The 23,800-nt window shown below is 50.1% G+C and overlaps 1 protein-coding gene across 1 annotated transcript; it reads left to right on the plus strand.

Moving 5' to 3' along the window:
- The first annotated feature begins 793 nt into the window (after window positions 1-793).
- On the plus strand, window positions 794-23,125 carry LOC123017990 (nuclear mitotic apparatus protein 1-like). The gene is made up of 11 exons (XM_044419693.1): window positions 794-1,132; window positions 8,753-10,670; window positions 11,856-11,981; window positions 13,153-13,248; window positions 13,815-13,928; window positions 15,260-15,397; window positions 16,603-16,782; window positions 18,381-18,557; window positions 19,198-19,377; window positions 21,414-21,507; window positions 22,094-23,125. The coding sequence occupies exons 2-11, from the start codon at window positions 9,756-9,758 to the stop codon at window positions 22,117-22,119; spliced, it is 2,046 nt and encodes a 681-aa protein (XP_044275628.1). The 5' UTR covers window positions 794-1,132; window positions 8,753-9,755; the 3' UTR covers window positions 22,120-23,125.
- Window positions 23,126-23,800: the final 675 nt, after the last annotated feature.

Raw genomic sequence — 23,800 nt, forward strand, 5'->3', positions numbered from 1 at the left:
CAGGGGACCCAGGCGTCCTGGCTCCCTGCCCTGCTTATGTAGGTTGGTTATAAAGCCTGTGCCTGTTAGGCTTGTCACATTCCATGAAAGTAATATGCTAGAAAAGAGAAAATGAAAAGGTTGTGTGTGAATAGAACAGATATTGAACTGGTTCCTCAGTCAGCATGGGGGAGGAATAGAAGCCAGAGGTGAAAAGGTAGACAAGAGAGCTTATAACATGTATTGATTATTGCATGTATATTCCGCTTCTTTTCCCTCTTACAGGAACCCAGGGCAGCTTTCACAGTCCTCTATATTTTATCCTCACAACAGCCCTGTGATGTAGGCCAGAGAGTCACTGACTGGCCCAAAGCCCCCAATGAACCCCAGTGGGGACTTAGAAGCTGGGTCTTCCCAGTCTCGGCTTAACATGCTGCCCAGTTGATGAGGATGGCAAGCTCACCCCCCTTCCACAAAACAAAACAAAACAAAACAAAAACAAAGCCAAGGCGCCTAATACATATCTACTCCCTTTACGTGAGTTCTGGCAAAAAACAAACAAAGGCACTGGGTTTATGAATGGCTGCGAGTTTTCCCAGGGAAACTTCGGGTGTGAAAACCGAGCACCGCTGGTTGACACAGCCAGAGCCAAAATCAACAGCGGGAGAGAGTGCGACGTGGCACTGGCAGCAGCGCCCCACGCCCAGGTAGGAAGGAGCCCGGCCGCCGGCGGGAAGCCGCGCAGGCACCACGACGCCCCCTCGTGGCCGGGCACGGAAGCGGGACCCGTGCCCGCGCCGCTTCCCGGCTCCGAATTTGCCCGGGCCCCTGACGATGCGCCCCCCCCGCCGGCCCTGCCCGAAGCCCTGCTTTCCACGGGTCGCCTCCGGGGGCTGGATCCGGGAAAGAGCTGCCCCAGCTGGGCAGCCAGGCGGGCCCCGCGCGGGAGGCTGCCGGCCGACGTGTGGATTATCCCGTGCAAATCTCTTTACTGCGAATCATCACATGGTTCGTTTAAGTGGCTTGTTGCCTGCAAACCTCTCCGCGAGCAATTAGCAGTACAAGGAAGGGGGTTTGTTATGCCCTTTAAAGGGAAACCAACTGTCTGCGACGAAGTTGGACCTGGGGGAAATTGGAAAAAAGCGTGACAGAGGTAAGCCGGAGCAAGGGGGAAAGGAGGATTCTCCGTCTGGGGCTTTTATGCGGGGACGCGATCGGATCGATCTTCCGGTTTGAGCCGGGATTCCTGGATCCCTCAGCAGAGAAGGAGCTCTTGGAATGTGGACTTGGAGCAACAGGACTGCGTTGAAGTGGGAGGGATCATGTTAGCCGGAGAGGAGCGATTAGGATTAAAGCCCCGGAGCGTGATCCTGTACACGCCTACTTGGAAATAAGGCCTGTTTATGTCAATAGGACTTCAACGTACTTGCAAGGTTGTAGCAAAAGGCTAGGCAACGTGGTGGCCCCCGATCGTTGGACTGCAACACCCATAAGCCCCAGCCAGCAGGTCAGTGGTCAGGATTATGGGAGTTGTGATTCCAAACGACAAGCGAGCACCAGCTTGCCTGCCCCTTCTGTAGGAGGACTTCTGTTTTTGTTTTTCCTTTTTTCTGATGGGATGAAATTTGGAAAATTTAGAAGTGTGTGTGTTTGGGCAGAGAGGGGATTGGGAACTTGGATCATCTAGAGATTATCGATTTAGACTGGATGCATTCCTTCTGCGGGGCCAGACCTCCGCCGGACCTTAGGAAATAAGAGTTGGTCAGCTACAGCTTTTTCCCTTCTGGGATGGGGATGTGCTGAGGAAACGCTTTGGGGATGATTCTTCCTGTTAACGGGGACAGAAGCGGGGAGTACCGAGGCTGCCATTTGGCACGCGCTTCTCTAGGAGCAAGGCCCGTAAAACTCCAAGGGGCTCCTTCTAAGCAGACGTGGATGAGCCTCTAAGGCAGCCGGGGCTTGGGAAGCGGGTTGAGCCAACCCAGCCCGCGCCGTGGGCAGGGCCGAAGCACTCGAGCCGAGCCGGGACCGGTCCGGGGATCCGCGGGCGGCCGGGCGGGCGCCCCTCCCTGGAAGGCGGGGCTTCTGGCTCAGCTATCTGCCAGGTGCGGTTATAATCTCGCTGCCCTTTGCTTTGGGTGGAGTGGTGGAAGGACAGCTGAAAGACAGGTAAACAGGTGTGTGTCTGTTGCAGGTGTGGGGGAGGGGGATGCTCCTTTGCTCTCACAAAGGTGTGCAGAGTCCCAGGTTGCTAGAGGAGGAGAAAGGTGCTCACCTTTCTAGATGAGTGTATCCCCTCTTTCCTGACTGGCATATAGGAGAATAATACTCCTAACAAGGGCCTGCTTCTATTGAACAGGTTGGTTGGTGGAGGGTGTGTGGGTGGAGGGTGTTAGCCTGAGCTTCTTGGAAAGGGACCATAGCTCACCATTAGAGCTGCTGCGCAGAAGGTTCATGCTCTAAGATCTCTATTTAAAACAGGAGGACATGACTTCATTCAACCTGAGGGGTGGATTCTACTTTGGGGAACCTCTCAGGGTTTGCATTCTAGTGGAGGGGATGAAAGGGATGGAGACAAAAATGCCAACATATTTTACCTTAAAGCTCTTCGTGTCAGTAACAAAACCTTAAGAGGATCACTTTGGAATGCAAAAAAACCTCACAAAACCTGAAAAACCAGCAAATGATATGGGGGGGGTGTGGTTGTTTTGGTGCCCCAGCTGGACTAAATTTAGGCAATAAGTCTGAGGTTCTGCATACCTGATTTAAAAGGACCAGGTAAGAGAGAAAAGACTTCAGCCTGAAATGTAGGGAGTCATTCCCTGCCAGAGGAGAAGTTAAATGGATCAATAATCTGGCCTTGTTCAAGAGAACTTTCTATATTTCTATTGCCAGATGTAGGGGAGACTTGAAAATGGAGGCAAGTTGCTGAGAAGTAGTTGTTTTGTCTCTGAAAGGAAAATATGTACTTGAGAGTCTTTCAGCACATGTAGAAGATGGATCAGGGCATGCTGTTTACTGATCTGAGCAAAGAAGTTCTGGGTTACCAGAATATATGGCTGATAATAAGTGTCTTTTCTGAAGCTGCCACACAGTTCCTTGGCAGTGTTACAGATTTGTAAGGATCCATCTATGGAGAGGGACAGCCTGTCCGTGGCACTGGGAGTCATTGTTTCTAGGAGGGAAATGGTCTCTCTATGTGGTGTTCTGTCTTTGCTAAATTGATCACCATCTGCCCTGTTTCTCCCTGACCACCTTTTGAACTTCTTGATTCAGAGATGAGGTCAAGATGAGCTATCTTATCCACTATGGCTTCCTCAGAAGGCCCCCCTGCTGCCCCTGTGTTTTATAGCCTCTTGTAGCCCATCTGTCATGCTTGGAAGCAGTGAGGGTTTCTCTCCAGGACACTGGCATTAGCTAAGTGCCTCATTGATACCTAATGTGATATGCTTTTCTGACATAGAGGTGCAGAGAAAAAAAGCATTAAAATATGCACCTCAACCACAAAAGGCCTCCTGCAAAAACTTTCAGTATGGGGTGCTTTTGTCCAGGGTGCCAGCCAGCCAATTACTCTCTTTCCAGGGTACTTCATCATCTGCTTTTTCCGTGTTCCATGTTTCCAAGATCGACATTCCTTGTAATTGAACATGTTCAGTCCTCAGGAAGCTGTTTTGTGCCACTGGGATTTTGTTTTCCTCCTTTTGTATTTCTACAAATTTTGGGGTTTGTGAAAATACAAATGCATCCAATCCTATTGATAACACCTTTATATATGTGGATCATATTTGGCTACTTAAGGAACCTCACTCAGAAAATAGTTTGCTATGATATATGGGGCATAACCTCTGACTGCAGCTTCATAGCATCTGTACTCTGCATCTAGTGAAAAATGCCACTGTAAAAGCAAACATGACATTAACTTATGAATTTTTATCTTGAAATTCCTACCTGAAAATTATTTTTGGGACTGTCGCCTAATTTAAAGGGATCTTAGTCAATAATTTTTTTAAAGTTTTAACTAGTTATTTTATAAAATTTGCATAAGTTAAAGAACTCAAAAGAAAAAGGCATCTTTTATTTTTAGACGTATTTATTTAAAAGGTTTTGATTTTGACTCCCCTCCCTGGGCAGTTTACCATGTTGGAAAAACACAAATCACAGTTGCATGTACATGCAGACACAGAGCAGCATCAGGAAGAAATTAATTTTGAGCATGAAAAGCAGCCTGAAATACACGATTCTCCAGAGTACCTTTTTTTAAGCCGACAGTGACGAAGCCATACATATATTCCCTGGGAGAAAGACCCCAGTCTTTCAGATTAACTATATAGCAAGAATAAAACACAATTGCAAAATCAAAGACTAGAGATATACAGGTATAGCAATATTTTAAACCAACAGTTGAAAGTACTAGGTTCAACTATAAAAGCATTTCCTTGAAAGAGATGATAGCGGTCATCCTCTTAGGACAGTCATTCTTTCCTACATAAGAAAACAAAGCTTGCAGAGCTTAATTTCTCCTTTAAAATAGTGCTTGATTCCTGTATTAACACTGCTTAAATAAAAAGGCTTTAAAATGATTAAATTAGCTGATTTGTTCATTCATTCAGTTTTATGTTGGAAGTGAGTAGTGTTGGAGTCAGATTCTAGCTACCTTCTTTAATGCGTCTAATAGTTGTAGCCAGAAAGACTCAACAAATAGGTGTTGTTTTCATACTCAGGATTAATATAGTTCATAAACAACCTGTGTCATCACAAACACCAGTTTTTCAAGCCAGAAAAAGAAGCCGCACTGCCTAAAAGTAAGTCCCACTGAAATCAAAGGGACCCACGTCTGGGTATGTGTGCATGGGATTTTGCTGCCTGGCACCAGCAAAATTCTGCCAGTGACATCTTGGCTGAATTTACTGATCTGTGTGCTCTAGACTCCATCTTGTAATTTTTCGTAGTTTAAAGCCAGGACTAGAAATGTGTTTTACTTCCTTTTGGACGTGAGAATCAAGGTACTGATGTCACATTCGGAGTGCAATGCGTGCTTGCAGAGCGAATCTGTGGAACAGGCACGGCCCTGGCTGGAGGGAAGTAGGAAAGGCATCGCAAGGAGATCGGAGTATGTTGTAGTCCGTAGAGGTTCTGGATAGTCTTGCTTTGCTTCTTTGAACTGGGTGTGTCGTCAAACATACTTCTTGCCCCGCAGGTACTTCTGGTGTGCTGTGTTTGGGCAAATGCTCTTCTCTGCTTTTGGAAGACAGCCGTTGGGGATAACTGCAGGGATTCCCCTTCCTATGAACCCCGAAGAGGTGTGGCTTGTGAGCGAAGCCTCAGGCAGATGAGCTGGCCTGGCAGGTCAGCCCTGGCTTGCAGGACTGAGCTTCCCCATCCCTGATGTGCAGGATAGAGGAGCCGTGCTGACTGACCGGCAAGCATTTCTGATGCTAGGCCATGCTCTGCCAAAGAGCAAGAACTTACAAAACATCTATCAATCCGTCGATTTATTTAAAATTTCTTATATACTGCCTGATTATTACAAAATCTCAAGATGGTTTAGATAAAAAGCCCAAAATATAAATATGCAGTGGTACCTTGGCTCACTTAATTCATTCCAGGACTCTGGTAGTGACCTAAATTGGTCATGAGCCAAGTTAAATTTCCCAGTAAGGTTCAATGTAAATAAGGTTAATCTGTTCTGTAACTATTTTTTTAATCAGAAAAATATGAAGCAAAGTGACAACAAAGACCACAGCCACCTCCCCCCCCACCCCAAACACAAACGCGGCCATCTCCCCGCCCCCCCCCCCAGGAAGACCGAGATTGCGCTCGTCATCCCTGCACACACCCGTCATCCCGGCGTGCTGGGGGTGGGGGGGAGAGACGGGTGTGATCGCAGGCGCACTGGGGGAGGGAGAGATGGCCGCGATCACAGTTCTGTTTGTCCGGGAAGGCATGCCTGATCAGAGGCGGGCTCCTGCAGGAAAGACAGGTGCAATCTCGGCCATCTCCCCCGCGGCTCTGCTTTGCTGCTCCCGTCTTTCCTGCAGGAATGCGCCTCTGATCAGGCATGCCTTCTGTGCATGAACGGAACTGCGATCATGGCCATCTCCCCACTCGGGGGGTGGAGGGGGGGAGAAGGCTCTGATCTTGGTCGCCACCCAAAGTGGTGTTCGCGACCCAAGTCAAAATTTTTCAGAAATTTTTGTTCGTGACCCGATTTGTTCATGAACCAAGGCGTTTGTGAGCCGAGGTACCCCTGTATATTAAAGCCACATTACAGCCATAAAATTAAAAACTGCTTAGTGTCTATACTTGCTACAACTAATTAAAATACATTATTGATTAAAAACCTGGGAGAATAAAAAGGGTTTGGCCTGGCCCTGAAATGAATGAAGTACCGGGGCCAGGCACACCTCTCTGGGGAGCAAATTCCATAATCAGGGTGCTGTCACAGAGAAGGTCCCTCTCCTCCTCACCTTTCTTAAGGCGGGCTCTTGGAGGAGGACCTCCATGACGGATTTTAGGGTCCAGGCAGACTCAAATGGAAAGAGATTCCCTTAGATAAACAGGCCCTAAACTGTTTAGGGCTCTATAGATTATTGCCAATACCTTAAATCGAGCCTGGACTTCAACTGGTAACCTGTGCAATTTATATAGGAACAGTGTGATGTGTTCTTGTCCACCAGTCCCTGTTAGCAGTCCGACTGCTCTATTCTGAACCGATGGCAATGTCCAGATAGTCTTCAAGGGCAACCCCAGGTACAGTGCATTACAGTAGTCCAAGCGGGAGGTTACCGGTGCATGATTTACTGTTGCCAGGGCCTGAGTGTCCAGGTAAGGACACAGCTGATGTACCAGCCTCAGCTGAAGGAAGGCACTCCTTGCCACCGATGTCATCGGGAATTCCAGGCAGCTCAGGGTCAAGGAGTATTTCCAAGCTGTGTACTTTGTCCCACTGGGGGAACGCAACCCCGTCCAAGACAGGGCGAATACCCCAGCCAACCCACCGGCAACACTTCTGTCTTATCCGGATTGAGCCTCACATCCTTGGCCCTCATCAAGCCCATCACGCCATCCAGACACCTGTTTAGAGCAGCCACTAAACAAGTGGAAGGGCTGGGTGTGAGCAGCGTATCGATGCCTCCTCAGCCCAGACCTCCGGGTGTTTCATGGAGGTGCTGATCAGCACGGGGGATGACATGGAACCCTGCGGAACCCCCTGGCATAACTGCCATGGCGCAGAGCCACCGTCTGGAATCAGCCAGCACGGTAGGAGCAGGACCGCTGCAGAGCGGTGCCTCCGAACCCCAGCCTGGCCAGCCTACCCAGGAGGATGCCGTGGCTGATGGTACTGAAAACCGCTGAGAGCTCCAGGAGAGCTGACAGGGACGCCCTCCCCCGTCACTCTCCTGGCACAGGCCATCCCACAGGGTGACCGAGGCACTTTCTGCCCCACAACCAGGCCTGAAACTGGATTGAAATGGGTCTAGATGGTCAGTTTCCTCCAGGAGTGCCTGGAGTTGCCCAGCCACCAGCCTCTCAAGCACCTTGCCCAAAAAGGGGATGTTAGCCACTGGTATATAGTTCGTGACACCTCTGGGTCCAGGGTCGCCTTCTTCAGGAGTGGCCTGATCACTGCCTCCTTCAAAGGAGAGGGAACCAGGCCCTCCCTCAGAGAGGCATTGATGGCCTCCTGGACCCAGGGTCACATCCCTTCCCTGGCTTGGTAATTGGGTCGGACTAGTCAAAGCACCTTGCCTGCATCTTCAGGCTGGAATAATTGAAACTCATTCAACAAAACTGGATAAGATGGAGCACTGGACATCTCCTGTATAGGACTAACTCCAACTGGGAATCCAATTTGTGGGGGATCCAAGTAATTTTACCCTCCAATTCATCAAAGGGGGCTACTGAGGTTTCATTTTCTCTGCAAGCGGGAGAGGGTATTTAGGAGCGATCGTGTTGATTGCTTGGGTCACTTTGTTATTCTATGAAGCGACCTGGGTTTTAACAGGAGCACCAGAAAAGACACAGAAAGCCTTGGCTTGTGGACAATCATACCCATTTCTGGTATGTAGCTATTACCATGTTTCCATATGTTCCTGAACATTTTTTTAAATGTTGATTTTTTCATATTGTATGTTTTGTTCTATTTGTAAAAGTTATTTTATTATTGTATGCTTCCTCCAAGGATATTGGGCAGCAGATGTAATAAATAAATGTTACCTTAATTATTACGACAACGCCGTAAGGCAGGCCAGTGTCGGTAACCCACCTATAACAGAATAGGAGGGTGATCGGTTTTGAAAAAAAATGCTGCTCGCTGAGACTGTAGGAAAGAGAGGGAATGCTAAGGAAGGGCAGGGAAGGAGGAAGCTACAGTTGTCCCCCTTGATGCCGCATGCCACCCACCAGTCCTGTCTTCTCAGGATGGCTTCCCGCCAAATCCTGCCTCACTGCAAGGGAGTGGAATGACTAATTCATGGGATCCTATGAACTGATTTAAATTTCCTGGGATGGAGCCAAGATGCTTGGAGCTGGTCAAAAGACCGAGCCTTCATTCTAACCCACTGTTTTCTCTAGTCAGGCAATGGCTGCCTGTTGACTGAGCCGAAAGCGGTCCTTCTGCTACCCTGTCCTTTTAATAGGAGATGCCGGGGTTCAACCGGGGATCTTGTGTCTGCAGAGCTTTGCTGCTGGACTGTGGTCTTTCTGGGGAAACCGTTCTTGCAGAAATCAAAATTTAGTCTGAATTATGGAACTCTTTTCCCACTGTTTCTAGGCAAGGATCCAGAAAAAGAAGCTTGTGGAACTTGAAGGAGGAGAAGATATCTAGACTTTCAACTGATCAGTATGATCCTGTCTTGTGATGTTTTACCAGCTGGAAATATTTCAGTCAGAGAATCTGTATTCTAATATACATACTTCCAGAATTTATAATGCCTTTTCTTCCGCCCTCTTGCTACCAGGAATTTTACCAGGAAAAGGAGCAGTTAGAATAATAGAATCTTAATGTTTTAGATTTCCCCCATCCCCACCTTACAGGTGTCTCTTAATGATTCTTATGCCAGATTAAAACTATGTTTTATGCTAGGTAATAGGTGTCTAAACAGAGATCTAGAGCACATACAGAAACACACTAAATTCATTCTCAGTACTTTTAGTTGAAATAAATTTGGAATTTTCTGTGGCTAACGCAATGCTTTGAGATTCAGGTAGTTATGACAAAGAGTATATTTTTAGAAGTAGCAAACAGACAATAGCAAATGTTTAGGTACTTAGTCTAGGTGCTTCTTGGATATAGTCTTAGTTAGAATGTATTGAGGCCAGCTGTTTTCCTGTTTTCAAAAGGAGCGCTGGGCACTCAGGTATATATAATCTAATTTTAGAAGCAGGCAGAGTAGTTTTTGATCACAGGAAGGCCAAGAATCTAGAAACTGGCAGGCCAGAACTGAATTTGAGAGGGCCGGATCAATGAATCAAACTAGGAGTGACCAGGCACAAGAACTTTAACCAGAAAAGAGGACAAAGCAATTTGGAGAGAATTGAAGAGCGCTCGTTACGAAACTAGGCTTAGAACACTAGAGAAATATAAATAAACGGCCTGAAGATCCAGGCGACATTATCCAGAAATTTCATCTGTTCTTAGGCTGACCATCTGAATGCAGAGATGGCATTCCCTTAGGGTCGTATTAGTTGGGGAGAGGAGTTGAAAGTAACAAAACCAGGAGGAGTTGGGAGGACGGGATTCCTTTCTTTTCACTGCTCCCCACGCTTCCGCATCCATGGATAACCAGAACAACTTCTGCCGCCTGTGCGGTGCGATGCTCCGCGGGAACCAGCGGCGGTGGCTCTTCGGCCGCAGCAGCAGCAACTCGCGGCCTGACCTGCTGGTGGTGTTGTCATTTGTCCTCAACCGAGAGCCGCCCCGGCGTGGCGACGGGCGGGGAGAATTCCTGTGTGGAAAATGTGCCCAGGCCTTGGCCCGGGTTTACCGGTTCGATACAGTCATTGCCCGGGTGCAAGCGCTCTCCATCGAGCGCCTCCAGCGCCTGCTCTCAGAAAAAGACCAGCTGGCTCGCTCGCTGCGCCACATCCACGCACGGCAGTTCCCAGACGACAACATCTCTGCATCCTACGTAGATCCGGCGATATCCACCAGCATCGCAGACCTGCCACACGTCCGGTACCAGCGGCTCTTGCAGGACGACATGGCCCTCTCCGAATACGAGTGTTGGGCCAATGACGCCAGCAGCAGTAGCCCGGGGATGCCGTGCCGGAACCGGCGGTGCCGCAGCTGCCACGGGCTCCGGGTGGCGGACTCGGATTACGAGTGGGTGTGCCAGACGCCAAGGCAGCTGGGCACTTTCTCGCCAGTCCTTCCCCTCTGCCGGGACAAGTCCCAGAGCATGCCCACTGTGCACCGCGTCAGCTCCCAGGTCTCCCTGCGGTCACAGAGCCTGGGGGATGCCGAGTCCTGTTTGGGGCTGTCCCTGGACACATCGCCAGAGCCAGACCTGGTCTGGGAGGCGCTGCAGGCCCTGATGGGCATCCGCCGGAAGCACCTGAGAGCACCTGCGGGCAGCAGGATCCCAGTGTTGGCGGGAGGCCAGTGCACACCCACCCCCCGGAGGGAGAGCCCCTTGGGGCAGGATGCCTTCGAAGACGTGGTGGATGAGTTCGTGCCAGTGGAGTCCAAGGTAGGAAGCACGATGAGGAAGGGAAGCTTCAGGGCAGCGCTGCCTCCAGACTGTGGGCAGAACGCCTTGGCTAAGCCCCCCTTCTCTGAATGTACCTGCTTGCACAGCTGCTGTTGCTCCTCATTCCCAGTCCCATCACTCCTACCATGCACTCGATTAAGAGAGAGCCAGTCAGCAGGGAAGCCGTGGCATCCTCTCCTCACCACCACCACCACCATCACTGCCTGATCCTGAGTAAGAAACAGGTGACCAGGTAGGCTGCGCTGGAGCAGGTCCAGAGGTGTGGCTCTTGGTGGGCCACACCTCGAGTCTGGGCCTGGCCAGGTGCCCAGCCGCGTCAGCCTTGCTGCTGGCTCTGCTCTGCCGCAGTGTTTTGTGGGAATCGCTCCCCAGCCGTTCGTCCTCCCTCCCTGAGACTCCAGTGTATGCGCAGGGCAGAACGGAGGTGCTGCTGGTCACCCTGAGTTTGGGCAGGCCCCGTGTGCCCAGCTTCTGCTCAAGCCAGAAGTGCATGGCTGGTCTTAGGGACTTAAATTCGGTCCGGTCCTTGAAAAGGCAAAGGAACAAGCCTAATTAAAACCCAGACAAAACAAGGGGCAATCCTTGACCTAAGGGGGGCGGGCAGTTGTAATAACCTCAGTTAGCCCTCCTTATGTGGGTGCTTCTGGGCATCTTGCTCTACGGCTCCCATTGGCCATCCTAACTGAGACCGTAGTCTGAAATGTCTGGGAGGTGCCAGGCTGGGAAAGGCTGGCATGGAGACAAGCACCCCTGCCCTGGTGTGACTGCTGCAGCAGGACCTTTCTAGGGTTCCCAAGTGTCAGGCTTACACCAGGATTCGAGAGGCAAAACCTAAAAGCTAAGGGTAGAAAAACGTGTCTTAAAATTCATGGTAGAAAAGGAGGTGGGCCTGTGATCTGGGGGATGAATATATGGGGGCAAAGGGCAGCATCTGCGCCCAATCTCCCGGGGTCAGGGATGGCAAGAGGGAGCGAATTGCAACGCAGAAAACAGACTGCTCCAATGGCTGGGCGTTCACTCCTGCCCTTAAACGCCCTGATAAGAAGTCTAGATCTCTGGAACTCAGACCCTGAGAATGTTGCCAGAAGCCGAAATAAATCTGCCTGGGTGAGCACAGGAATCCTGGCTGATAGTCCAACATACTCTCTGTCCTCCTCCTCAAAGCTCCATGTTCAGCAGAGGCTCCAGCAGAGCCTCCAAGAGGCCTTTGACCACCTGAAGGAGCGTCTCGACGCATCAGCAGAAGAACTCAGGAGCTTCCGGAAGAAGCAGGGAGAGGCTGCAGGCCAGGTAGAGCTGTTCCTGGTACAGGTGGACTCGGGAACACCTTTTAACCCTGGGGCCAAATGGGATTTGGTGGGTGGCCTGGAAGCAGCAGCCTGTTGGAATGAAGGTGGTGGTGGTGGTGGGGGGACCCTGCACAAAACCTGGGGAACCAGCAGACAGGCGATCTGGGGTTGGGGAAAAGGGGCTGGGGGCAGGAGATGTGGCCCGCTGGGGAGGCTTGGTGGGCTGCATCGGAACCCTGAACCCCCTTTGGCTTCCAGGCCAGAAGTTCTGCAAGCCTCGTGCAGGGATGGGGCCCCGGCACAAACAAAAGTTGTGCAGGCAAAGTATTTCTGGCAGCCGTGGCTCCCAAACGACAGGCTGCGCTTTGCAAAGGTCCCCTTCCCGCATACCTGGGAAAGGTGCAGGAGCCCTCCCCCAGGGCCTGCTGGCACGAGGCAGGGCGAAGCGGTTGGCTCCGGCAGCCGCCAGCCCCTCCTGAGCCAGAGGGCCTTCACACGGTTGCAAGCCGGAGCCCTGGAGGCGGCCGTGCTTGCTCCTTGCAGACTGTGTGGGCGGGCGGGCCGGGCTCTCTGTCGCCTTCTCCTTCCGTCGGGAAAGGCCCCTGAGCAACGAGAGAACCGCGCTTGGGTTTGGTGAACGGCCCTGCATCCCATTTCCAGTACGGATGGGAGATTCAGCAGCCTTGGATGGCAGCGCCCTGTTTGCCCTCATGGAGCTGTCCCATTTAAAGACACCCCTAAGACGTGGAGGCCCTGAAGTTTCCCACTGGCTCTTCTCCCCTGGGCGGGAGCCTGTCACACAAGCAGGTCTATTATAGCGCGATGTACTGCAGTTTTATTTCCTACCTTTTTCTAAATTTGCGTTTATATCTTCCTACATACTGGTACATTCGAGCATTAATTGACTCTGTCCACTTTTGTGGGGGATGCTCCGTTTCTCGGCTTCGATGGTGCACCAGTGGCCCCCTTGGGCCAGTCCAGCTGGCTTCTGTGTGGGGGGTGGCAATGGGATGCGGAGCGGGCAGAACCCAGGCAGTCAGTGGCCTTGGGTCTGCCCTGGGTCCTTTCTGTGCCTTCGCTTCCCTTCCCCGCCGAGTGCTGTGCTAGCAGCCATGCTCTGCCTGAAGGGAGCCCAACCCTTCCTCTGGTTTCGCTGCCTGCCTCTCTCACAGGAGGCTGACATTCTGCACGAGAAGCATAAAGGGAGCCAGGAGCGCCTGATCCAGCAGCTGAGCAGGTGTCTGCAGAGCAAGGAGGAGGTGTTGCAGGTGAGGGTGCAGGGAGAGAACGGCTTGGCATGCCAGCAGGCCCCTCTCGTGCCGTATCTCTCATGAGTCTCTTTTCCCCCACGGGGATAAAAGGAATTGGTAAGAGTGCGGAAGGGGTAGAGAGCGCACCAAGGCGGAGGGTTGTGCTGTTGGCCGGCGCCCCTGTGCCTCGGGCAAAAACTCGGAGGGGGAACTCTTTCCCCTGGCATAGTCGGGGCTGCAGCCTGGGGCCCAGCTCCAATCCCTGCCGTTCTGCTTGTTGTGAATGTCTGAGGAGACGTGGGTGAGATCCCCGCTCAATGGCGAAGCTGCCCGCTTGTCCTTGAGCTAGTTGTGCGCCCTTGGCAGAAAGCTCCCTGGAGGAGCTCCCTGGGGGAAGGGTGGGCTAAAAATATAATTAAGCACGTTTTTAAAAATCCAGGCGTATTGGAGGCACAGGGCCTCATCTCCATCCGGCAGTGGGAAGGGGAGGGGGAGGGGGAGGGAGAAGATGGGAGGCCGAGAAGGATTCAGGCCCGTCCATATGATGCTCTGTGTCTGGCGTCCTCCTTCTGTCTGTCTGGCAGGGCTGTTTGCTCATCTTGCAGTCCCTGGAATCTGCAAGGGTCGAGCCCGTCATGCTGGAAAGCCAGATAAGGCAAATGGCCCAACGCCTGAAGGAGAGAGACCGGGCTTTCGAGGTAACGTCGGAAAGGGTGTGCACTGCTTCCCCTTCAGGGAATAGCCAGGAATCCTGGTCACAGCTTGGAATGGGGTGCCGGTAGCCAAGATGCCCAACAGGGCCCCTCTCCGAAGCAGAGCAGGTGCTCCACAGGTGGATGATCCCAACGTGGATGCGGGAGCACCGAACCTCCGGCTCAGAGGCCCGACCCAGCTCCCCAACTGGGCTTCCAGGGGGTTCCCAAAAGGCCACACCCGCTTCCCACACATTCTGCAGCCCCCCCCCCCCCTTCTAAATGGCTAAAATGCCTCGTCTGAGGCGGAGCTACTGGCACGAAGAACTTCCAGCTCTCGTATGCCGCCCCTGGCATGCATCCTCGCGCCACCACTGGAGATCTTCTCCAAACGGAATCGGGCCCTTTGGAGTGGGATGGGGAGAGGTGCCTCCCCTGATGGCGAAGATCTCCGACTTCTCCCATTTTTGAGCAGCAAGGCCACAGCTGAGGATGCTGGGGCCGGTGCAGGCCAGGCGGCATTGGCTGGGCAAGCCAGGCACAGGCACCTGCAGAGCTTTGAGGGTGGTCAGTCAGCCAATCTGTCCGTCTTCCCTTCCCTCCTGCGCAACTATTTCTGTCTACCAGCTGGAGCCAAATGCAAAGCAAGAGGTTGGAATGATGACAGAGCAAGAGGGCCTGAAGTCTGATTTTGTTGTCACTGTTGTTGTTGTTGTTTTACAGGGGAAGGTGTACGGGCTTTTTCTGTTTAATCAAGTATCGTGTTTGCAAAGTGCGGGATAACGACGCTGTGACACCCAAAACAGCCAGATGAGCAGCCTGCTTTACTCGGCACAGCTCCTGCACATAGTTTAGGGTGCTTGGCCCTCCACTTAGCCTTGTAGCCTCCATTTTCACAGTCACAACATTTGCCTTGCTAGGTGGTTATTACACCCTTCCAAAAATAGGACCGCACACTCGGCGGATGCTGGGCCATGGACCTCGCACGCACTTATGCAAGGAAAGGGAGCCATGCCTCTAAGAACAAGTCCTGCCTGTTTATCCCTCTGATCAGCTGGCTAGGTTACTTTCTTCAGCAAGAGCCAGATTTTCAGAAACATCCATTCGATGTGTATCCTATTTCTGTTTTACAGTACCAGCCTATGACCATCTTGTCACTACTGTGAAACAATTAGGAGTTGGACATGCCTGTTGACTGACTAGCAAGTGTCTGCCTTTCTCTTCCCGCTAGATCTTGAATCAACCCGCTCCCGACTCTTGCTGAAAAGCCACTTGTATAAAGGGACTTGTGATTTCCCTCCCAGTTTCACCTCCTCTGCCATGTTTTGCCTCCACAGAAGACCCTGTCCAGTCAGTTCTTGGCACTGGAGTCTCTGCACCGAGAACTGAGGCAACTTCGGGAGGCACTGAAGGACAAGGATGCAGACCTAGCGAGACTCAACACTGTCGCCCGCACGGGAGAGGAGACCCTGCATGTATGAATGGAGAGATGAGTACTGGAACAAGGGAGAAATCCGGTAGCATGGTCACTGGAGGCCATTTGACTCATGCAAGACCGTGGGAAAGTAATTCAAGTTTTGCCCTCTCCCATAGGAAGGGAAGGGCTGGTAGGTTTTGCTTTTCAGATCAAGTCTGACAACTTATTAGAGAATTTTGAGAAACCTGATTTTTGTTTAAGAAACCAAACCAACAAGTTTCTGGCCCTCTTGGCTACAGAGGGTTGTTGCCCTCACGTCAGACAAACACGGCCCGGTCTTGCCTTGTGCTTTAAGGAGAACGTGAGCTGTGTGCTCGTGCGTGGGTGGCATCGCGGAGACATAGCATGCTTCCCGCTAGGAAAGGCTCCGAGCACTACCTCTCCGAAGGCACTGTGTGCTGCCTGGTTTTCCTGCTTTAGCAGATTTCTCCTGCCAAGAAAAGAGGCAGCTGAAGTGGTAGAAAAACACAGCAGGCAGGCTACACATTCACGGCATCAGTCCTTGTGCGATTCCATGAAGGAGGCTGTTTAACTGCATCACCTTGAAACAGCTGTAGCTGCACCTCATTCCCATCGCGGGCTTCCCGGGTGTTTCCGCTTTGTCTCACCTGCCTTTCACGCTCTTTCCCCCTTTCAATTAACAAAATGTCATGCGACACATTGAACTTTCACTTGTTTTGGTCCATTGTTCGCTAGACAATAAATCTGGATTTTTCTAGGGTCGGACATACAATGCAAAATGACAGCTGGGTGAGCAGTTAGGTTTTTCTGGCTGCTCGGAGATGGCGGCTCAGTTGCAGTGGTGGGAACCGAGTGGCCAGATAGAGACCGGGGCGTGCGATAGGCGGCACGGAGCCATGGGCACCCGTGGCCACCAAGACATTCCTACTGCTTCCGATCTGAATTTAAGCTGTTTTTTCGTACTGGAATGACTTCAAAGTGAAGCGCTGCCTTAAGAGCCAGTATTGGTAAAAAGGCAGGGCATCCGTCAAATGAGATGCCCTTAGTTGCCGCCATCTCAATTTTCCAGGCAGGTTACTGGTCCCCTGTGATTAGCCGTTCCCCCAAGCCCAGGACAGTTCCAGGGCGCTATTTGGCAACTGTGCCCACAGGCCCAAAAGGTGGTCTTGCCCCCCCGCCCCCGCCAACCCTGTCTGCAGCCTCGTGCTGATAGGTTCTCTGCTCGCCTCCTCCTCCCCGCAGGCCTTGCGGGAAGTGCTGCACCAGAAGGACCGGGAGATCCAGCGCCTGGAATCACTCTCTTCCTTGACCCGGGAATCTTGGCACCAGCACGAACAAGTCTTGCTCCTGTCCCTGAAGGAGAAAGAAACCTTGATCAAAGCCCTCCAGGAGGCGCTGAGCAGTAGCACCCAGGACGTGCAGGTAGCTGCGGAGCTCACTGCGCTGGCTCAGCTGATGAGGGCCAAGCGCCACCGTCAGAAATATCACGGAGAGTGACCCCCTGGGGACTCTACCGCTTCAGACCGTGGCAAAGAGTTTGTATTTTAAAAGATCCCTGTCTGTGAATGCTTGCATATCGGGGTGGCAGGATACATCTCTGTTTTTTGTGTTTTCTGTATGCAAGGAACGTTTGGCATAGTAGAGCATTTAACCATGATCTTTCTTTGTTAATATCCCACCCACCATCACAAAACAACCCCAAGGCAAGCCACAACACATCATCATTAAAACCCCAGTTAAAAATACACAGGAGCCGGTCAGTTATCAAAATGTCCTCTATATCACTTGTCAAGTATAAGGCAAAATCCAGTCCGGCTACCTGGGACTGAAAGGGTAACATCGGGTGGAAGTCAGATCCACTCTGTTGGTGCAAGTGGATGTCCCCGCTGCCGCCTCCTCACGGCAGCCCCTCTAGTCTGCTGAAATCTTACATTAGAAGCACAGGAAATGCTTCGGAATCGGGCAGCTGTGGGATGGCGGAGGGCATATCCCCAAAAATTAAGTGGGGGGTTCTCTTTGTTCAGAGCCCTTTATTGCCAAAGGCCGCTCCCTGCTCCAGCCCAGTAACTCTATGTTGAGGTGGTTCCACTTGATTTCTGGACTCGTAATGCCGTCACAAGTTCATGTGCTTGTGAAAGGGAGCGCTGACTTAGATGGGCCTAGAGGACTCTTCCTGCTAGTAAGCTGATGTGCGCATACAGTGAGAGGGTCCAGTGAGTGATGCTGAGAAATTCAGTGGGGCTGGTGGTGGATAACCCATAAGTCTTCCTTTTGGGACCTGCCATGCTCTGCGCGCTTCGCCCAGTGCTGTGTTGTGCAAGCTGCGCTTACAGTTTGCCCCATGGCTGCCCTCCTGCCAGGATTTGTGGCTGCTGTTCAGGTGCATCCTTCCCCCACACCCCAACCTTGAAAGAGGTTGGCCCAGAGCATTCAGTGGGGCAGTGAGAATAGCTTCCAACACAAATAAATAGCAGTACAAATACATAAAAATTGAAAAACATCCTGGCATAAATATAAAATCAATCAATAAATTAGCAATTAAAATAACGTTTAAATAAAAAGGTCTTGGCCTGGCACCGAAAAACAAATAACAATAGCCTACTTTAAACTGCTGAGATGCAGTGTTTTCCTGTCGCTGTGCGAGTGATTGTAGTGAGCATGCACAATAAGGGAAGCAGGTGCTTTTAACTGAAATGGTGTTTCTGTAGAATGTTGGTATTCATACGAAACACCTTGGAGGGCCACCCATGGATTTTTCCAGCCTTGGCATATGTATGATGGTACCTCAGGCACTATTACTTTTTCGGGGAGGCCCACTTTGGGAAGGCCTGCTTGCATATTACAAGGCTAATCAAGAGTCATCAACGTGATGTTTCAGAAACTCGCATGCTAGAAAAATGCTCTTGATCTTTGGTAAAGGCCTGGAGAGGTTATCGATTTGTTCTTACGAAAGGTAAGAGCAGAGCTGACTGTTCCTCTCTAATGCTGTTTGCATCGCTTCTTGTGTCTCTCTGTTCAAGACCCTTGCGAATTCCCTTGGCAGCCCAGACTTAGCCCCAAAACTGCTCCAGCAGATCCAGGAGAAGGAAGCTTTGCTGGCCCAGTCCTTGGCTGAGCAGGAGCAGATTCAAGCCCAGTGGCAAGAACGCCTGCAGGCAACTGAAGCCGCAGCCGCAGTCCGGGAACAGGTCCTGCAGGTAGTGTGCGGGGGCACGGGAACTGGCGTGTGCCTTGGGGTGGTTGCTGCTGGGGGGCCTGTAGGGACTTGTCCCTGTCTGAAGGACAGGATGGGCTCCTTTCCAAAATGTCTGTCCTTCATTTGTGTGCAATGGAGAAGCAAAAATACCTCCTCTCACTTCAGAAGGTATGGCATGGTGGCCAGGACATGCAGGTGGAATTTTCCTCAGTCGCTCAGGGCGTTTCATATGATTGCCAGCTGATACCAAGAACCCCCGCCTGATCTGCTCCTGGGCCTTTAAAAATCAGCTCAGTCTGCAGCAGCTATCAAGCTGTATTTCTCAGGCTGCTCTTTGGGTCCCATTAGCCCCTGCTAACAGCTTTAGATCAAACTTGTGTTTAGAAACAGAAGTGCAATTACTGATGGATTAAAAAAAGTCGGTACTGTTCAGTTTCTGTGAATGTCAAGCGGTTGAGCATTTGTCACCAAATTTGTTGAATTTCCTTTAAATGTCTTGCTTTTTAAAAATATTTTTACTTCTCTGGAAGCCAGTTCTTCATTACTGTGTAACTGCAGGCCATTGGAACTTTAATAAACATTTCCTGTTCCCTTGTTAGCAGCTCCTAATTTTAACATTGTTTTCTCCCATCATTTTGCAGGAACAGCTGCATCAGTGTTCCCAGGACGCCCAGGAACGCTCTCGGGAGGCGGAAAAGCTGCGCAAGTGCGTGGCACAGGCTCAGGCGGAGCTTGCCGACGGGGCCACAGTGCTGGAGGAGTGTCGGGCAGAACTGGCCCAGCTCAGGGGGATGGAGGATATGAAGAACCACGCCCTGGAGGTGAGCTGAAATGTCAAGGAATACGGGAATGGGAGACTTGGAACAGGTGTCCATAGCAGGCATGGAATCGCGAGACTTTCCATGGAGTTCTTGGGGGAGCACCTCAAGCATGCATGTTGGCTCCAAAGGATTGGACACATGGCACCTTTGGCCCGAGAACTGAGCAAATCGTAACTGTGCATCCCTGTACATATGTACTTGGAAGTCCTATTGTGTTCAGTGTGGATTATACCCGGGTAAGTGGAGATTGGAATGCAGTCCAAAAATTGAAAAAGCCACCAAATAACAGACAAAAGATCAAACAGAAGATCTGCTTGCTCTCTATTAGGGTGCAGAGACTTTATAATGTAATGTAGACCTTTTTATTTAACCATCATATAATAACCAATGGTTTTAGATGTTTTAGGGCCTTCTCTTCACAGTCGCACTTCTATTTTTTCCTCCTTTTTCTTAAGTTTGTGTTATGTTTATATTGTTTTAATAATTGAGATTTTATATTGTATTTTTATATTGCATGTCGTATTTTTTATATTTTGTAAGCTGTCCTGAGCGCTAGCCAATAGGATGGGATATAAATACCTGAGAAAGACAGAGAAAGTTCAACTAGCTTTTAGCTAGAAGACTGTGGTTGAGACAACATTTGAAATTCATTTGGGACCAAACTAACCTATTTCACAATGTTTACAAATATATTTTTCCCCATTCATCTGTAAAACAGAGGTGGAGGACCCTACTTTTGCTGCAAAAAGAGTCCACCAGGCCAGAGGAGAGGAACCTGCTCTCTTCTCCGCTGTACCTTCACTACGCCAAATAGCTTTATGTACCTTTCCCCTGCCTCTCCCACTTCCCATGGGCAAAACCAGGTTGAGGGAAACTGCTCTAAAAAGAGCAAAGAGCAGTGAGTGTGATGCTGAAGCCTGGAGCAAAGACTTCGCTCCCCCCTGCCAAAGGGGGCCAGCCCTGTGGTTATGCAGTAGCCTTTGGACAAATCCCGTGTGGCCCACAGGCTAATTTCAGAAACCGCCTGCCAAGAGCAGCCTGCCAGGGGGGAATGTGGGAGAGCAGAAGGGCGTACCTTCCCACTGCAGGCTCGCCCTTTACAGGACCACAACTCCTTAGAAGGTCCCCCTGAGGTCCCCCTGTGATGCTCTACAGGAAAAGTCCCCTCACGCCTGCGGGAGGGGAAGTGGGGGGCCCCGCTGCGGGCTGCTGCTGGGGAAGCCATAAAAGAACGGCAAATGGCTTCTTTTGCATTTCCAGGTCATTTTGCGAGGCAGAGGGGCTTCTGAGATTTTCTACCTCGGCTGCCAAAATAGCTGGGGCCACCCTGGAATACTGAGCACCACATACCGCGGTGATTCTGTTTCATTTTCCTCACTAACTGGAGCTGTCACCTGGAGTCCTTCATTGGTCCTTCATTTTAATTTGCAGCCAGGGTGAATCTGGATTTTATGTGCGCTATTTGTATGGTTGTTTGTTTATTGTATGGAAGCCGTCCCGAGGCTCATGCGAATAGGACGGCATATAAAAATTCTAAATAAATAATAAATAAATAAATAAATAAATAGGCCAGCTTTAGAAGTGGAGGCAAATATTCTGTTTTGAGGTCTTGTGAAGCACCCAGAGCCAATGGGTACGGGGCAGTATATAAAAATAAAACATATAAAATCCATTAGCAAGTTTCAATGAAGAACTTTTCTTGTGGGTCTTGTTTCTCTGGTATGTGCTCCCAGCTTTTTTAGGTTCAGTGGCAGGGATTATTTTTTCTTTTTGGAGAAAATAAGCCTAACAAGAAAAAGATAATTTTATCATAAAATGTCTTGCCCACAGGTTTTCTCAGTTTGCTAGCTATTACAGTAACTAGCAAACTGCCTTCCTTCAAGAGTGCCCCATGGGTAGCACCTGCCTTCTGTCTAGAGTTTAATACCTTCTGGCAGGTCACCCAAAATTGCACTTTTGGGCAGACCAAGAACTGGGCAAGTTCAGTTTTGTACTTTTAAGCTGGTTCTGACATGCATTTGTCCCATCTGTGACAGAAAGCTCTGCGAGAGGGACAGGAGAAGGACCGGATCCTGAGGACGCTGCAGCAACACTTGCTGAGGAGGATGAAGTGGAAGCCAGTTGAAAAGGGTAAGCAGTGGGGAGGGGCTGTAACAATGGGGAAGGCATGGCATTGGGGGCGTTCGGAACTGATCCAAGATATTTTGCAGGAGAGAGAGAGAGAGAGAGAGAGAGAGAGAGAGAGAGAGAGAGAGAGAATATACATACCCTCCGTCTTTCATTCTATAACTAGAACCCAGCTGGACAGAACGCCGGCTCTTTCTGCAGCCATCTTCCAGGCAGCCTGTTCCACTCCATACCCTCTCTGCCATGCTGCAGCGTCCTCCGATTTCCATATTGTCCATGAAAATATGGCATCCTGCCCTCATTTCTGTCCTTTTTCTGCCAAGCTGCTCACTAGAAGTCTACTATTAAGTATTTTTAAAAATTTTCCTGCTGTTAGCACTGTCTTTTAATGCTGGCCCCTGCCCCTTTCATGACTGGCCTACAAATGTTCTGCTAGCCTATTAGCAGGCTAATAAAAAAAAAGGAGGCAGGTAATTTTTGAGGCTTAATCTCAAAGATTGTGCCTCCCTAAGTGCCTGCCTATGCATAACTTTAAAAAAATGTAGGATTTGCAAAATGGGTTGACAGTGCTGCTTCCTTCCACTTTCAGGTGAGATTTGTCTGCCTCTCACCTGACCTGAAGAGTACCAAATGTCAAGAGGTGCTGGAGAAAACGAAATGGCAAAGAAGCTGCGCAGGGATAGCTTGATTCTCCCTGTTTGTTTCCTGACGATGGAGGCCAGTGGGGGGATATTGGGAATGGTGGAGAGTAAGTTTCATGATGTGGAAGCCGTTTCTTATGAATGCACTGCCTGAAATAATGTAATTATTAATCATAATTTCTTGCTCTAACGTGGCGTGAAGTCTGCACTGATGTCGATAGTGATGGCATACTCTTCTGGATTTGACCGGAGCCCTGCTCTGCCCCATCTCCCCCACCGTCGCATCGCCCACCTACCTCTGCGTGGTTGCCACCACTGCTGCTGTGGTCCAGGTGCTCTCTAAAGGCAGCCTCTGCTGAAAGGGATGAGCGGCGGTATGGGGTGAAGGGGATCCCCCAAAATTACATGAGTGATGGGGCCTTCCATGAGTGGCGCTCTTCCTGCGCAGAAGCTACCTTCTCTAAAAGGAAGAGGCAACTTAAAGCTTGCACAATTGAGATGGGAGCAGAGATTTCCTGAAGAAACCAGACCCATCAATAATGGATGTCATCAATGAAAATGGAACTAAATGGGATTGCTGGTCATTTGATCAAGGTCTGGATGCCACATTTTATCCAGCTGAAGTTTCTGAAGGACTGTAGAGGCAGCTCTGTAGCAGCACACCTGAGTGCAAGAACCAGCATGCATCACACCAAGTGTGCGGGATTGTGTGAACTCATTTGTTTCATTAGGGATGTTTGGTGAAAAATTTGAATGCAGTACCAGTGAGTGCAGGAATAAGGTGTGTTCTGGCATTTGTCAGTAGGGATGTGTGTGAAACGGTTTGTTGATTTCAAAATAGAGTGCTTGAATGAGAGAAACCACAGTGCCATTTATTTAAAATCAGCTTTAATAAATTTCTAACCTTCCAATAAAAAAGCTTTCAATTTTTGTACAGAAAGAAAAAAAAACTTATATACAGTACATTTTAGCAGCTCACATGGGCAATATAAAAAGGAATCTGAAGAATGTTGATTGTGTTTTGTATCAGAAAGAGGAAATTTTGTATTTTTGAATTATGTGAGGGCAGACGGGCCCAGAGAAATATACAGCTGGAAGCCGATTGGGAGAAGGTGAGGCTAAAAGTGCGGGACTGGGGAGTGTTGGGAAGTTGTTTTGAGCCAAAGTCTTTTGCAAACCAAAGTCCAGCCAATGAACTAACCTAGCAAAACTGGGAGACAAAGGGAAGGATGTGTAATTTGTCCGTGAAGGCACAAGTTGGTTCCCATTTGGGGCGTAGTTACGTATGTTTAAACCCATTTGTTTAACTGGATTTAAGCACACACTTTGTTAGAAATCTGGCCGATGCCACAGCACATAAAATAGATAATCTGAAAAGGAACTATCTGGGTAGGAACTGGCACAGTCGGCCTGAAAAACCTGCTGGCAGGTGAAAGGTATTGGAATGGTGGAAAGTAGGTGGGTGTGAGTAATCGGAACATGGTCACAAGTAAAATAATCCAGATGTGGCTGTCAGGGTGGGAATGGACACTTATGAGAGCCCCTGACGAAGCTGACTATGCAGTAATTACAGCAGCTGGGAAGTCCTAGCGGGACTCGCACACGGTTCTCTGTAGCCTGACTTGATGTGGAGAAGGGCACAGACCAGAAGGAAA

Source organism: Varanus komodoensis, unplaced genomic scaffold, assembly GCF_004798865.1.
Source record: "Varanus komodoensis strain SLA01 unplaced genomic scaffold, ASM479886v1 scaffold107, whole genome shotgun sequence".
In the NCBI taxonomy this organism is placed as follows: Eukaryota; Metazoa; Chordata; class Lepidosauria; order Squamata; family Varanidae; genus Varanus; species Varanus komodoensis.